The 16,720-nt window shown below is 37.3% G+C and overlaps 1 protein-coding gene across 3 annotated transcripts; it reads right to left on the bottom strand.

Moving 5' to 3' along the window:
• Positions 1 to 2,238: 2,238 nt before the first annotated feature.
• Positions 2,239 to 4,753, bottom strand: LOC116719179 (C5a anaphylatoxin chemotactic receptor 1). Of its 3 annotated transcripts, none has more exons than XM_032561614.1 (3): positions 4,635 to 4,753; positions 3,953 to 4,103; positions 2,239 to 3,672 (listed from the first exon to the last, which is right to left on the bottom strand). In XM_032561614.1, the coding sequence occupies exons 2-3, from the start codon at positions 4,055 to 4,057 to the stop codon at positions 2,737 to 2,739; spliced, it is 1,041 nt and encodes a 346-aa protein (XP_032417505.1). In that variant the 5' UTR covers positions 4,058 to 4,103; positions 4,635 to 4,753; the 3' UTR covers positions 2,239 to 2,736. The 3 variants fall into 3 exon arrangements, with proteins under 3 accessions (XP_032417505.1, XP_032417503.1, XP_032417504.1); XM_032561612.1 differs by having other exon boundaries at positions 3,953 to 4,073; positions 4,636 to 4,727; XM_032561613.1 differs by lacking the exon at positions 4,635 to 4,753 and adding an exon at positions 4,199 to 4,604.
• Between the last annotated feature and the right edge of the window lie 11,967 nt (positions 4,754 to 16,720).

Genomic DNA, 16,720 nt, shown 5'->3' with positions numbered 1-16,720 from the left:
GAGAATCTGATAAACCATAATTAAAGTCTGTCAGGATTTTTTCACATTTGCTCCATTTCATCCTTTAGTTTACAAAGAGATTACAAATATCCAAAGGGCCTCATGGTACAAAGGTATAAGCCAGGAGAAGGTTACAAAAAATAATCTAGAGAAATATGTATATATTGGGTTATAATTAAGATGGTCATCAATACCTGGAGAAAATGTGGAACAACAAGGACTGTATTAAAACTGGATCTTTCTAAATAACTAATAAAAAGACAATACAGAATCTGGTCAGATGCCTGAAAAGACCTTTACAGTAACACTGAAGGAGTTGCAACAATTTCAAACTTGTGCTGGTCAGATCCACATGTGACAACTCTCTTTTTATCCTCCATATGTCTGAACAGAGGTAAGACAGAAGTCTTTTGTTGAAAAATGTGGCTTGGCCTGAGAAAACTAAATTAAATGTTGTAACTCGTATTAGACAATTTTCTTTAATGACTCAGATGCTGATGACTGTGGGCAGAAAGGATCTATGTATTACAGTGAATCTGAAGAACCCTCAGACTGAAGACACCATTGCTGTATAACAGTTTTATGAAGATAATTTTCAGGGTTTTTACATTTTTATGATTTTGTGAATAATTCCTCTTTGCATCATCAACTCCAGAGGTTCCACAGAAATCCCCAGAATAAAACCAGCCTTCTTTATCAGGTTGCTGTTTTAGTCCCTGGCTCTGATGCTGCTACCCAACAGATGATGGAGAAGAAAGTGCAATCTCTACAACTGAATATATGCAGCATATTGCTGCAAGACTTTAAGGACTTAAACTTGCTCAGTAATGAAAGTTTGCTATGTTCCTTCTTGTAGACGCTTCACTGTTGAATCTCCAGTCCAGTCTGTTGTCCAGATGAACACCGAGGTATTTATATTCCTCAACCACCTCCATTTCTCCTCCCATGATGGAAATAGGGTCTGATCTAACCCTGTTTCTCCTGAAATCAAAACTCATTTCATTTGTTTATTTACATTCAAGAGGAGATCCACCAGATCTCTTTACTCAGCTTCTTGTCCATCTCTGATACAAGATAAGATAAGATAAGATAAGATAAATCTTTATTGTCATTGTCACAAGGACAACGAAATTCAAAGGGTGCCATCAGTCGGTGCACATGCCCAAAAACAAAAAATAACTGTCTCACAATTCACACACAACGCAAGAATCAACAAACAACTGGCAAAAAAGTAAGAATAGCCACATTCTCACATACATCGTCTCTGACACAACCAGAACCTGCAGTTAGAGGTGGCAGCATACCTCAAGACTGAATGCTAAAATAGAACAAAAAGGTGTTTTAAGAAAGTATATAGAGATGTGCACACTTAAATAACCATGCTGCTGCATCTTTTTATCTCTAGTCAGATCGGGCTGCCTAGTTTAGCTGAAATGTATTTGGTATATTTATAAATGATGCTATGCTCTTTGGTAAAATCAGTTTCCAGTCAATCTAAATATATAGAAAGAATAATAAAGAATAATAAGAAGAAATAATAAAGAATTGTATTCAGCAGAAGCAGACAAAAAGAGAAGTTGTCTAGTTTAGGGAAATGATTTGGCAATACTGTTTTGAAATTAATTGCTTAAACTGAACTTGAGAAAGGCGGCTGAATGTAGACTCTGTTTCCTTTTGTTAAAATCTACAAGTTGTTTCTTCTGATGTATCTATACAGACATGGAGGATGGATAAATATATTTTCACTTTTCTGTTAGCGTGAAAAAGACATTAACAACTTTTGACTGATGTAGAATATGATTGTGAGAGGAATTTACCATTAGTTAAAAATATTCTCACTCAAAAAGGAAAAAATCTAATTTGATCCTTAAGGCTAAAGAATATTAAATATATATTATTGTATATTATATAAAGCATATATAATATGGTGGTGCCTTTCCATGAAATGCCTTGCAAATTTAATAAAAGTCTTTACCCCGCCCCCCCTTTTTTTTTGCATATTATCTAAACTGGGCAAGGAGAACTTTAATCAGAGTGTCATACTTATTTGATTTTTATTTGTAAAAACTATTGTAATAAAAACATTTGCACAATTACAAACTACCTTGTTATAATCTGGAACATAAAGGTCCCAATCAAAAGCACTAAGTTTGTAGTTGGAGTATGGAAAAATTCTGGGGGTATTTAAATCTTTTGTAAGGTAATAGATGTACATGTACATTAAATACCAACAAAAAATTTGCACCAAAACAATCTTTATTAATTTCAAAATACATTTTATACATTCCCAAAAACATGTTTCTCTGTCTCATATATACATTGAAAAACATTGACATAAAGTGCTTCACGGTTACATTCCTTAGATTTTATTTACAATGTTCATATTGGGGGAAGCAGGAAAGGTCTAAGCCGGGGAGGACAAGAAATTTTACAAATAAAAACAAAAAATCAACCAAAGCTTCACGGAAAGTCCCGGGCTCAAATGCCCTTTCTTTGTAGACTTCACTCCAGGTTGGCCTCTCTCAGTCCAAAAATAGCGATTAGGTTAATCAACCACTCTAAACTGCTCTTGAGTTTAAGCTGTACATTGTTGTCATGTGTAGTTCTGGAGAACCTGTCCAGGGTGGACCCTTTCTCTTGCCCCTTGGCTACTGGAGCCCCTCCTCGGCGTGAATAGAAAATGGATGAATCAGGTTGTCTATAAGTATTATGTCAAAACAGTTCTAAACATCTGGATCAGATCTGGGAGGTCTTGAGTGACTTCCTTCGTATGGACTCATAGGATTCCTCATTGAAAAGTCTTTCAATTGTTGAGACGAGTGAATTTTTGATGGCACGGCCCAGGCCTCTGGCAGCAAACACGTACAGCACAGGATTAAGAGCACTTTTGATGTACACCAGAAACAGACAGATATATGCGGCCTTCTGTGCTGAGTAGTACAAAACAGACTTATCCTCTGCCAGGGCTTGCACGAAGCGACAGACAAAGTAGGGCACCCAGCAGGTGAGAAAGAGGACCATGGTGGAAAAGAGCACATGGTACATCCTGGTCATCTTACGTGCCATTGATGGTGTTGTGCCACTGGGTGTTGAAGGCATGGCTTTGTTAACGGTGACCAAAACGGCCAAGTTACTTGACACGAATACCATGAGAGGCAATATGAAGCCAGCTATTGTTTCTGTTAGAAACAATCCTAGATTAAAATTTCCGCTCTCCACGCAATGGTATTTGCCGGATACTTTCTTCAATTCAGCAAAGTAGATGTAGGGGACAGAAAAGATGAAGGCCATCAGCCATAGGACTCCACATACCAGAGGAACAGCCCAGGAGGGTCGTTTCAGTCGAGCCCACACAGGCCTGAGGAGACACAAGCAACGTTCCAGAGCCACAGCACAAAGGAGGAAAGCAGAGGCGTACAGCCCAAGACATCGCAGGAACATTATCAGGTGACAGAATTCCTTTCCAAATGGCCAACTGCCCTTGTTAACAATATAGCCAACCATGAGAGGAGTCCGCAGGAGCAAGATAAGGTCAGCCACGGCCAAGTTCAGGACGTAGACTCTGAAACTGCTGGCAGCACGCGTTTCCTCAGTGCTGCCTCTGCGCACCAGGTGACGCCGACCCCGTAGTCCAAGTGCCCAGACCACCAACCCATTCAGAGATACGCCCACCTAAAGGAACCAAACAGAGTAGGAAGAGATTTAGACTTTCCAATTAAACATAACATGTCACTGCCTGATTTCTCTTCGGCTTTTGTCCATCGAACAGTTTTCATCATAAATACAACAGACTCAGTCAGCCAGGGAGCACCAACGAGTACATTTTGCATTCCTGAAACTCAAAGGAAATAAAAGGTCATAGCTGAAGCATTTTTAGTCGTGCAGTTTCTTTTTCAAAACCATCGCTGCATATTATGGTTTTGTAAATAACTTCAGGTGGAACATTTCTTACCAGAAAAATAAGCAGAGTGACTGTAATTTGGACTCCTCTGGAAGCGTCGTCCTGCAATTGGCTGCTGGAGTTAGCGGAGGCCTGTGTTGTGTTTTTGTCAGCCATTGAGGTGATGTGGAGCGTGAAAAGAAAAACACACCTGTCCTTGATTCTGCAAAGTCACAGAAGGAGAATGATTGCACATATGTTGTCTAAAGTGAAGAAAAAGCTGATGTCCTCAACTCAAACCAGACTGAAACCACCTACTTCCTTTCTGTCATCCTCTTCTGTTTTGTACAAGAACAATTATACTAAGGAACCAACTTAAAGGGCTCAAACAGTATGTGACCCAATAATGCTTTTTTTTTCTCCCCACAATGATCTATTATTAATAAACAACTGCACACAGTAGGTGTAGCCACACAAGTGATTAAGGTGAAAGGAATCTATCAGTAGTACATTTAGCAAGCCTGGGGGTTCTGCGCAAACCTGCATTCAGACCTGTTTGTGTAACTGCATGCAATGACTCCCGTGTTAATGAACACTTTATCTTTACCCGCAGCAAAGTTATGATTATAGCTGAGATTACAAGCTCATAACAGGTTTTTTTTCCCTAGAATCCACAGTAACTAAGGTCAATTAAAGACAATTTACAACCTGGGGAATAAAAGCCATCTATTTAATTAAAGAGTCGGTTGCTTACCTTTTCAATGTTCCTCAAGTGTGGAAGAAGCGGAGCAACACCTAGGAGAGGGAGTTCCTGCTTGCTCTTTTGACATCTCTTGCTCACTCTCTCTTTCACTCTCTCTCTTTTGCTCTCTCTTTCCTGTGTGTGATTGCAACATTCATTTCTACTTCCAATCATATCTGCAAAAGAGACAAACAGTTTTAACATTTGGAGCGTAAAAGACATTTGCTCTCAGTTCAAACAATTTTATCAGATGCTTTTGTTGAGCAAACATGCATTTGGGCATAAAATGGCTCAGTGAACAAATGTGTCCATCACAGGGTTATAAAATCTTAAGTGAAAAGCGACAAAGTTTTGCCTTTAGGTTTCTAGGCATATGTTAATCTGTATTTGAAATAAAGTACAACGTTTTTGTTCTCTGATAGCATTATATTTCAGTTTTAAGAAGCCCAAGTGATTGTCTCTTCATGGTTCTGCATAAACCTGATAGTTGAAAGGGATGTATTCAGGGAGGTTTCTATAACCAAATTTATTACATTTTACATGCAAATGTCACTTTGAAGGTCACACATCAGTCAAAATGCACTTTTATGACTCAGTCATGCAGTGACTGTAACTTAGGTTTTCACACAGAATGTTGTGTTATATATTATTATTATTATTATTATTATTATTATTAGAAGTAGTAGTAGTAATAGTAGTAGTGTACTGTAGTAGTTGTTGTTGTAGTTGGATGTAAGGACAGTAATTTGCCTACTCATTCAGAATATCAATTTGTATTTGAGTTTGTGTGTTTAATTCCATTTTCTTTTCTTTGATTTCTTGCTGTCTTTCACAATGCTTTCCGTGTTGGTGTCACAAAACTACTACTGATAACAGATGTTGATAAATGCAGCACAACTTCCTGCTTTCTGAAGAACGTGAGAATACAAGTGTCTGGTCTGACCACCAGCTGACTTCTGCTGAATTTCTACCTGATGCTGATTTCGTTCTCACAGTTTTATTTATTTATTGTGGAGCCTAAGGGGACATGGCTCGTACTCACCAGAGCACAAGAGGATAATGTGAAATAAGACAAGAGATATAATTTACCTTGTTTTTGTATGACTTTATCAGATATATTTTTATGTTTTAACAAAATTAGATATTCTTCTACAACCATTCTCTAGTAGTCTGAGTTTGTGGACGTTTCCTGATTGGCCACTGCTCTGACACCCACGAGAAGCCAACACGATATCCTATTCAAAAGCTAGCACTTCCCTTAACCACTGTTCAAAGTTTCAGCATTGTTTTCATATAACAACAGCATTCAAAATTGTGAATGAGGGGAGATATTTTGATAATTTAAACACTGTAAAATACAGTTCATATGAACATAGCACTGTTCATATGAACTGTTCAGAATAAATGTTAGACAATCGGATGATGCATACGCTTACCTGTGAATGATGTCATGACATATGGGTATATTTTTAAACTTTTTTAGACAAAAGATGAGTGAAACAGACCTAATTCAAGTTGAATTAATTTATATAAACGTGACTGAACTGAATTTAAAACTAATTATTGTTAAGGATGAACTGGTACAACACAGATTAAGCAAATGTATTGGCATATTTTTTGTTTGTTATGCTCAGGGTTTTTTTTTTTTTATCAAACTCATGTTATGTTTGAAAAGGCAGTCATCAATTTACAACATTTTTCAGAGAAAGCAAATACATGCTCAGCTACTGATCCTGAATTATGAATCATTAAAAAAAATAAGGAAAGAGTCATTAACCAGATTATTTTTTTTAAAATGTGAAATTATTATTATTTTTTTATTTCTTGGATGACCAAACCCAAACACTTATCTTCAAATTCATGAGTGCTTCAAAAATAAAGTTTTTTTCTTAGTCAACCATGCAAATAAAAATCAGAGCCAAACTAAAGGAGGAGAATTCAGTCCAAAGTCTGGACCATCAAACTCTCATCCTCTCTCTGTACCTGACATTGTCTCAAATGTCCCAGTTGACATTGATTACAGCTCTGGGCATACAATGATTTAATAAATACAATGTAAGTGAAATAACCTGACTGCTCAGGATTATTGAATATTCTCTTAGCCTTTTCATCAGGTATGTTAATTAGCTAGGTACCTCTGCATAAAACAAACTACTGGCTGCTTTACCTCAAACCTAAAGCGGCAACTAGTGGCCGCTTTAGATCAAAACTCACGTACGAATTATTTTACTGTGCTTCAGAAAGTCCAAACACCTGCGAGCAATACAATATGTGACCTTTTAAAAACTATGGTTTACAAAATTGAACCCTCGAGCCCATTAGCAGCAAAAACCTTTGACAACTTCACTCACTTTTCACTGTGATTACAAAGCAATACCTTCGTGTTTTTACAAGCGGATGCAGTAGTTTGCTCACATCACTAGATGGCGATATTGCTTGTTTAGTAAGCTGAATGGAAATTTAATCAGTACTTTTATAAAGATTTCTTGTTCCAGATCCAGATTAGGAAAGCAAAATAAAGGTTGCAAACAAATATTTTTATTTGTAGACCTTATTCAATTTAATTTCTTATAAGACAAAAAAGGATTGAGAAATCTGCTGATTTTGTTCTAAAAAGAATTAGGCATTAAAAAAAAATCTATGAATTATATTGCAAGGTTTTGAAATTCTTATGTACCTTTTTGAGTCGAAAACAGAAGTATAACTTTAAAGCTGACTCTAAAGAATTGTCAAATACTCTATATTCATCACTGTGTTATGTTTTGTCATCAGGAATGGTATTTATTTGTATGACAATGCTGACAATAAAATAGATTGGATTTCATATAGTTACATTTTTGTTACTTTCAACTGATCAAATTGCATTGCGAGTAAGGATAATTCAATCCTGTGTTTTATTTTTGAAAATGTAAGAATAAACCAAACACAAAAATATCTCTTTAAATATGCAAAATCATTTTTAATTTTTTTTAAAGCTTTTTCAATATCCATCCATCCATCCATCCATCTTCTTCCGCTTATCCGAGGTCGGGTCGCGGGGGTAGCAGCTTCAGAAGGGAGGCCCAGACTTCCCTCTCCCCAGCCACTTCTTCTAGCTCCTCCGGGGGAATCCCGAGGCGTTCCCAGGCCAGCCGAGAGACATAGTCCCTCCAGCGTGTCCTGGGTCTTCCCCGGGGCCTCCTCCCGGTGGGACGTGCCCGGAACACCTCACCAGGGAGGCGTCTAGGAGGCATCCTGACCAGATGCCCGAGCCACCTCAACTGGCTCCTCTCGATGTGAAGGAGCAGCGGCTCTACTCTGAGTCCCTCCCGGATGACTGAGCTTCTCACCCTATCTCTAAGGGAGAGCCCAGCCACCCTACGGAGAAAACCCATTTCGGCCGCTTGTATCCGCGATCTCGTTCTTTCGGTCATGACCCAAAGCCGATTCTGTTCATCACTTTCATGGACAGAATTTCTAGGCGCAGCCAAGGTGTTGAGGGGATCCGATTTGGTGGCCTTAGGATCTCATCTCTGCTTTTTGCAGACGATGTGGTCCTTTTGGCTTCATCAGATCGTGATCTGCAGCTCTCGCTGGAGCGGTTCGCAGCCGAGTGTGACGCGGCCGGGATGAGGATCAGTGCCTCCAAATCCGAGGCCATGGTCTTGAGCCGGAAAAGGGTAGAGTGCCTTCTCCGGGTCAGGGGGGGTGTCCTGCCCCAAGTGGAGGAGTTTAAGTATCTCGGGATCTTGTTCACGAATGAGGGAAGAAGGGAGCGGGAGATCGACAGGCGGATTGGCGCAGCGTCTGCTGTCAAGCGGGCGCTGTACCGGTCCGTCGTGGTGAAGAGAGAGCTGAGCCAAAAAGCGAAGCTCTCGATTTACCGGTCGATCTACGTTCCCACCCTCATCTATGGTCATGAGCTTTTTCAATATTATTTAGAAAATATAAAGTTATTTAGAGACTTTTTCCCTTGTAAAAAAAATAAAGCTAACAAATCTTCTTTTATGAACCAAAAGCTCTAAATATGACACTAATTAATTGATTTGGTTTCTGTGGGATTTAATTAACTTTGTTTTTGTATTTTGAAACATATAAAATCATAGAATTTGTAGCATCTATAAACTAGGCTAAGCTATCATACGGAAGATAGATGAATCATTGTCATGAAATCAAAAATCAGTTGTAAAGGAAAAAGTTTTCATCTTCCCTTTAAACAATTTATATGATGAATATAAGGAAGGATGTACTGTAAATTTCCAAGAGTAAAACTTATTAGACATCACAAAGACCGCACAGATTAGAAAAAAGCATAAGGTAATTTCATTTTATATTTATGTATTAATGATAACCATGAATTTATTTTCTCATTAGTTACACTATTGTGAGCTCTCTATTATCAACTAATTAATATTAAAAATAACAAAATACACAAATAGAAAAAGAAATATAGTCGTAAATCTATTCTGCCACAGGAAACTTTTTTCTGAAAGAAGGTAAAGTAATGTCTAAGCCAATTAAATGATAAATAAAAAAAGGTTTTCATGGCTGAAGAATATGCATTCTCCAGCATGCATTTGAAGGGGAGAGTATGGGACAGATTAAAATTAGGATTCGAAAACCAAAGTTGGAATCACCTTTTATCTATCAGCTTCTCAAACCATTACAGATATTTTGTGGTCCAGACAGAGATGTTTTGCAACTTAGAATTGGTCACTTTGAAAGAAATGTGGTTCTGGTTACTCATTGCGTTTGCGTTTATGGTTTCCTCGAAGTTCCTCACTTTGGACTCAGAATCAGTTTAAGGAAACAAAAAACAATACTTTTGCTGACATTTTACACAACGTTGGGCAAATGTAGCCCAGTGTATGATGTAATTAAAAACATTTAATGCAACACAATGTTGCAAGTCATTCAGACTTCTGATTCTCGGCTTCTGTTTGTATGTTTCTCAAAAAGCAGCGGTCAGGAGGAGAATCGGCAGTTTCTGTAGAAAGAAGTTGCCAACAGAGCCTGACCGACCAATCAGAGGTGGACTTTGGAGAACCGTGATCATCTCCTTGTGGCAGACAGACAGAATTGATTCTGCCATGTACTTTAGACTGAGGGCGAATCTGAGAATGTAGACAAACTATCTTATAAGACCTTCTGATAATAAAGGTGTTCATATGTAATAATATCTTATTAAATGCACATTTGGATTTCAGACTTTAACACAATCTTAATTTAATCACACACATTTATTTGTAACTATATTCGCAGACATCAAAGCAAGACAAATTTCTGAGCATAACAGAAATGCTGAATGTTCATAAAAACATTGATACTTTGAAGATTCCAGGATGGCATCAATTTATGATGAGAAGTTGTGGCTAAACCTATTGGTTGTTCAATGATATTCTGAAGAGACTTGGTGAAAACAATTCTATGTTAGAGATCAGCTCTGTGGGTTTGTGTTTACTACATATTGGTAGCGTTTACTCTTTTGGATTTTGTTTCTTCTTCTTCTTCCTGCTGTTCCCTTTAGGTGTCTCCACACTTGATCATCAGCCTTGTTCATTTAATAAAATTCATTTTAGTTCATTTACATTTCTCCAATTCAGAACAAGTCATCTTTAAGGTCTTAACAAAAAAAGTAACTTCAATCCAATTATACTGATTCTAATTATTTAACAGTGCTGTCAAATTTATTTTATTTTTAAAATTTGTTTGAAAAGTTTTCTGTTTAAGGAGACCCAGCAGTGGTTGAGTTGTGTCGTTGACTCTACAGCAATCCTCCATACAAGGCACACATGTAGTGACAGTGGAGAGGAAAAACTCCCCTTTAACGAGACGAAACCTCCAGCGAACAATCATCTGCCACGACCGACCAGGGGCTTGAAAAGATAGAGCACACACACAAAAAAGAAACAGAAGAACTGAAGTAGGAGTATTTTCCAAATCATAAACCAAAACAAGGGTTAAAGCCAAGATAGTTGGGGGAAATGAGGCAAGTTGTATGTTTAGACACTTCATTTGCTTGTGCTTCTTTAGCCAAATTGTAAAACTTACAAGACTAATAAAGTTTGACCCATAAAAAAATTATTTTCAATTTTTGTTTTGACAAATCATGACATGATTCCTTTAACCCAGGAGAGCTTTTTGTAGTGCTTCATTGGTCACTTGCTGGGTTTTTCCATTTTCTTCTGAAACAAGAGACTTTCAGACAAGTTTTGTGGACTATAGTTTCTTTTAGGCCTGACAGTTCTTGTTTTTTTTCTCCACAAGTTTAGTTTCCGTAAAAATGTAAGATTCTTCAGTGTAATGAGTAATTAGAACTTGATGGAAATCACCTACGTAGCTTGAAAAAACAAATCCTTTCTAATTGTTATTAACCAAAGCCAAGAAATGGGAACAGCTGTTTCCCAATTAAAGAACCTGAAGTTGAAATAAAAACTTCTGTTCATTTTAAGAAAATACAGCTCGAATGAAATAAAAGGCCCCTCAAGACTTTGTTTGTTTATTTGTTGTTTACAGCATCTAGTTGTGCTGCCCTTATACAGTATATAAAGTGCAATAATTTCAGTACATAAAGAGTTAAGAGGTCTGTGTGTGTATTTAAAGTGGTTTGTGGAATTAAATCTTAACCAGCGTTGGTCTTTCCGCTTCTGACGCTGCACCCACGCTTCCTTTAAATCAGCTAATTTTAGACCCAGGACTTTTGATTGGGGGAAACAAATGTCACTGTGTTTCTGTGTAAAGAGCAGGAGTCCATCACATAATGTGAAACAATTGCTGCTTTTAGTCTACGAAAACATAACAAAGCTAATCAAACACGTGTCTTCTGAGTGGTGTAAGACAGTGAGTCTGCTGGGTTTGTGTGAAATTTTCCCAGCGGCACTACACGTTTCATTTTGTAGAGTGAGAGATCAAGGGAGGATGACGCCATCAAGAGCTGGAAATTATATCTGATCATATCAGCTGTATGTCTATCAAGCCTCATGCATATCCCACGTATGACAGGAAAACAGAGTGAAGTCAGGCCCACGTGGAAACGGATCTCTGCAGAGCATGAGACGCACAGAGAGATTTACCTTTTTCTTTTTTTCTTGTGAATAAACAGTCAGAGGGGCTTTCAATTCTGATTTCCTTCGTAGTCGCTCATAAAGGACTGAAAGTATGTGAGGTTATGAAACTCTCTTTAATATCTCATCTTATCTCTTCCATTGAAGAAAATCAGGTGATTAAGACCTGTTTTCTGCGTTAGACCTGAAACATGGAAAACAAACTCTTTGTGCTTTTGAGCTCCAGTCCAACACCACAATCTTAAAGGCTCATAAAAAAGGGGAAAACTTTTAAAAATATCATCCTTCCAAAATTTGTAATCTGAAAGACGAGCCAGTCAGAAAAAAATACAAAAACGTTTGTATTTGAAATGCTGTGAATTTCCAGAACATGAAGAGGGGGGGTCCCCGGCAGCATCTGGGCTTATTCCCCGCCTCGTTGTGTACTTTCAGTGTTTTCCCTTTTCAATTCTATGTCATTGATTCATGCTTCCTCTTTGACACACAAGCAGGAATATAATGTGTACGGCACGACAGAGGTTCACTGGGTCAGGCTGAAAAGAAGAAGAAAAAAAAACGCATTGTATGAAGGTAAAGTGTGCAGCGTGGCATATCTAATGCTGCCGCTGCCGTTGCTCAGGATAAACTGATGAGTACCAGGGTGTCGAAAAAGGAAGGGGAGGCACCTTCCTTCTGAGAAGAGGATCACTATGACTCGGCTACCACAACAAACAGAGCGGGGCAGTTTGATTCAGGACAAATTGACATCTTAGATTTGCTATGAGGATTGCAGAGCATCCTCTAGTCATTTAGTGGAAAAGGGTCTTGTTCAAAATCCCCACAGGTGACACTCCCATAACTGTCAAACAGAAACCCAGTTCTTCTCAGGTCTAAGTCATAATGTTCAATAAATAGGTTGCTTGGTAAGAAATGGGTCCTCTATATACATGTGAGTAAAAATGAAAATGTGAAAGTGAATCGTTTCTAATCAAGGGTAACTAATAAGGTCTGACTACAGACTTAAACGCATGCAGTGTACACGTTCCTATAGCATTTCCAGGAGCTGAGATACACAAGGACTGAGGATAATGTTGAGCTGGAGAACAATTTCTGTGTTGATTTGTTCATTTGTTTTGGATCACTGAGTTCCTTTAATCTAGACTAAAAAGACATCTGTTTAGAGTTGCTTTTGACTGAAAAGAAGAAATTAAACATTAACGTTCTGATGTGTAACGATGGCACTTGACAAAATGTAATGCTTCAATTGTGTGTTCTTTGATTTTGTGTTTATATGATGTAAAGGACCTTGAACGCCCTTGTTGCTGAAATGAGCTATACAAATAAACTGGATTGATTGATTGACCTTATTAAAAACAAAAAAAGGGCCATTTTCAGCTTTCAGGATTTTATATGTGCTATTCTAGCTTTTGAATATCACAAAAGCTAGAACAGCTTTTGTGATATTGCATCATGCAGTCCAACAAGGCTGCCATGGTCTTTAGAATAGAAACTAGCCCACAGCATCATAGATCCTCCACCGGATCTACGGGGGAATGAGCTATGTCTTTTGTCATTTCCTGACCTATAATTGATATCCACTCTTTAGCCAATTTCATCATATCTCCACTCCAATATCTAAGTGCAGCCCAGACTTTAGTGACTAACTGTGCATGCCCACAGAGACGACAACACTCCCAGTGAGAGTGTGGGGCTCTGGCACAGCAAATACGGAAAATGAGGGGACAGAAGTGCTAGAAGAAAAACAACAACAATACACTAAAGAGAGCTCTACTGTTTTATCTGTCAGGGACAGCAAAGATGCAAAAACTGCATTTATGTTTTGCAGGGCAATCCTTGGTGTTTAAACCAGATTATGAAGCTTCCAGATGGCTTGCATTCCTGGATGCAGGAAGGTCTACGCACATCTGCCAAAACTGAATGTATGTTCTTTTGTCTTTCCCATTTTGAACAGTAGCTCTCTATTTCAATCTTATTTATACCCAAAAGAAACTGTATTTTCTCTATTTGTTATTTAGGAATTGCTAGTGGTGCCAATTGATGTTCCACGGGTTGTCTCGTTAAACACAATTATTTTTAACAAGCGATTTTTTCCCCTCATTGAATAATTTTTCTCAAATTAAAGGTTGAATGTCCCTAAATTTTTCAGTTTGCACTTGTGCTGCTGCAATAAAAGATTCATTCATTAGACGTATTTTTGCACATCTTTCCCAGGGGTGCCAGCAATTGAGGAGGGTTCTGGAAAAAAAAAGTCAAAAAGCTGTCTAACTTCTTCTTTGTTAACAATGCCCTGTATTCCTGTTATTTTTCCAATATATTCAGCTTTCACTACAAGGTCTTATTTAGTTGAAGTCATAGAGATGTATGAAAGTGAACCAGAAAAAATAAGTGTCGGATTTTCTGAGAGTTCTTCTAGCCCATTTTAATGCACAAGGAGCTGTTTGCATCTTATGAAAAATAAAATATTTCTGTCTATGTAGTCATGCCAGAAAGAAAATGGAGTACAGAAGCATTAATTATTAGCAGTCCTAAATTGTAACAGTCAAAGTCGTTGTCTGGTGGGGTTAAAGTGGGCCATGTTTAATTTTTGAGAAACATCTTTAAGACAGGAAGATGAATGCAGGGTAACACATAATGAATAGGATTCATTTGACTCATGTTTGAAGGAAAATGAAAATGTCGGCATCAATTAACTGTTGCTCTTTAGCTGTTCTCGTCAAGGAAACACATTTCAGGAGACAAACTTTCAGTTTGAGTTAACACAGCTTGTGATTTCTTGCCCCGTCTCACAACAAAGACATACTCCCCACTTCAGAAACTGAACCTTTAGCTTCACGTCAAGAAGCAAGATTTTCATATCTGTTTTGGGCTTATTAGCATTAAAATAGTGAATTGAGGAGACCAGTGTTGTAACTGAACTGTTGCGTTTCATTTACCAGGTAGGAAAAGCCACATCATGGAATAGAAGAAGTTGGATGGTAGAAACCAAACTCTCTATACTATATACTATATGTTAGTCCAGTCCCAAATATTTCATGTTTTAACTTGCAATACTTAAAAATAAATTATTTGGGGGTTTTCTTCTTACTAATTTCTCTGAATTTCTGAATTTCCCCAGTGAGAGATAATGAAATCTATTCTATTCTATTCTATTCTATTCTATTCTATTCTATTCTATTCTATTCTATTCTATTCTGGCAATAATCACTGATCTCTGCTCCACCTCTTTCAGAGCTCTTTAGTTCTGTATTCATGAGGTCTATGGACCTCATGAGAAATTTCTGTGATCTTTATAAAACCTCCATGATATGCTTTGGTAAAATACAACTCAAAGTACATCAGCTTGAATTCTAATGCTGTTTTCAAAGCTCCATGGAAAAGTGGAAAACTTAATTTCTTCTATTTATCTCTTCCGCTGGTCAAGCAGCCTTCTAATCAATAAAACTAGAAACGTGTTATTACTGTATGAGAGAAACTACGGACAGAGGGTTTACAGAAATATGGATAGAAATATAATTATCTCCTCCTGTTATTCTGAAATGTTTTCCTTTTGGAAATTTGAGGTATGGTAACGATGATTTCTCTATGAGGCTTTTTTCTCAATGGGAATCATTGAGCTGAGTTTTTAACTCATCCAATTTATTCAATTGTACATACAGCATGACTTACTGTGTTTGTAAGTTGCATTATTTAACTTCTGTGTCTCATTTAAATTTAATGCTACATCAAGATCATGATCTTAAATCTGTGAGACTACTGGCAGATTTAGCACAGGACCTTCTCTAAAAGCAACACATCAGTCTGCTGGGAATTTGTTAATAACCACGAGAAGCTAAATGTTTGAGTTCAAAGGGTCTGTACTTGATCGTGAATAAAAAATAATTTAATCAGTTTAATTTGTGCTTTAGTGTATTTTCTCTCTTACACCACCTTTGGTATTGTTTTGATTTTTTTTGTCACATCCAGATCTTACAAATTTAAGAAAGAAATTTTTATATCATAAAGAAATGTAAAAAGTTGCTTTTATATCATGATTTTGTGAATTATGGTGAAAAAGCTAATTCGACCTGACCCTATGTGAATATATAGGATTATTTATTCGCATAGGAAATCATGTGAAATCGTGTATTGATTGTGCTTAGCCACACTCAGGCCAGGTTAATGCCTGGCCTGTTAAATCAATAGATTTGTTAAATAGAACCCGCCTGACAACAGGAAGCAGGCTAAGAAAATCTCAAGAAGAGCCAAATTACACCCAGCTTAAAAAAGAAAGCTATAAAGCAGATCAGAAACAATGTCAATGACATATTAGTCTGGAAAAGGTGGTGAACCTTCGCAGGAATGGCTTTCCCACTAAATTACTCCTACAGCACAGCTACGACTCATCCACAACGTCACAGAAGAACCTAGAGCAACATTTAAAACACTGCAGCTTTCAATTACCTCAGTTAAGGTCAGGCATAATAAATCAATCATGAAAAAGGGACCAGGGAAAAGTACATTTCATGTGAGAGTTCCCTGGTAAAAACAACACAGAACTAAAAAAGCAAAAAACAAACTATTTGCCGAAAACAAAACATAACAAAATATGTTGATGATTCTCAAGACTTTTAGAAAACTGTTCTGTTTCAAGATAAAAGTGGCCATTTTTGGAAGGTGTGGCTTGTGCTACATCTGGCATTAAGCTAACACAGCATTTTAGGTATCCAACATCATAGCGACAGTGAAACATGGTGGCTAATGTGGCAGGATGAACAATTTAGTGAGGCTAAGTGAATCAAATGATATAAAATACATATAAAAAATAGCTTGAGTGTAACTGTTGCTGCCAAGGGTAACAAAATCACAAACAGAAAAATTTCCAGAGCAGTTTTGGTAAGCATTTTTTCTTTCAATGAAATCTTCATTTGAAAACTACTTACTATTACTACGACTTACTCAGGGAATCTTTGTGCTGTATAAAAAATTTGTATGACAGTTTTAAGCATTTAACTGTAATAAAAATAGCAAAAACAAAGGTAAATACTTCTTCACTGGAAAGGAAAGTGTTTATCGCTT

This window comes from Xiphophorus hellerii, chromosome 4 (assembly GCF_003331165.1).
Source record: "Xiphophorus hellerii strain 12219 chromosome 4, Xiphophorus_hellerii-4.1, whole genome shotgun sequence".
NCBI classification, from domain to species: domain Eukaryota; kingdom Metazoa; phylum Chordata; class Actinopteri; order Cyprinodontiformes; family Poeciliidae; genus Xiphophorus; species Xiphophorus hellerii.
The sequence above is the reverse complement of the archived record's forward strand: the minus strand, read 5'-3'. Positions and strand labels throughout refer to the sequence as shown.

Bases quoted from the DNA above. Each gene is read 5' to 3' on its own strand.
- LOC116719179 (XM_032561613.1), bottom strand. The intron at 3,673-3,952 runs GTAAGAAATGTT...TGGTTCCTTTAG, and splicing joins TCACTCTGCTTATTTTTCTG to GTGGGCGTATCTCTGAATGG.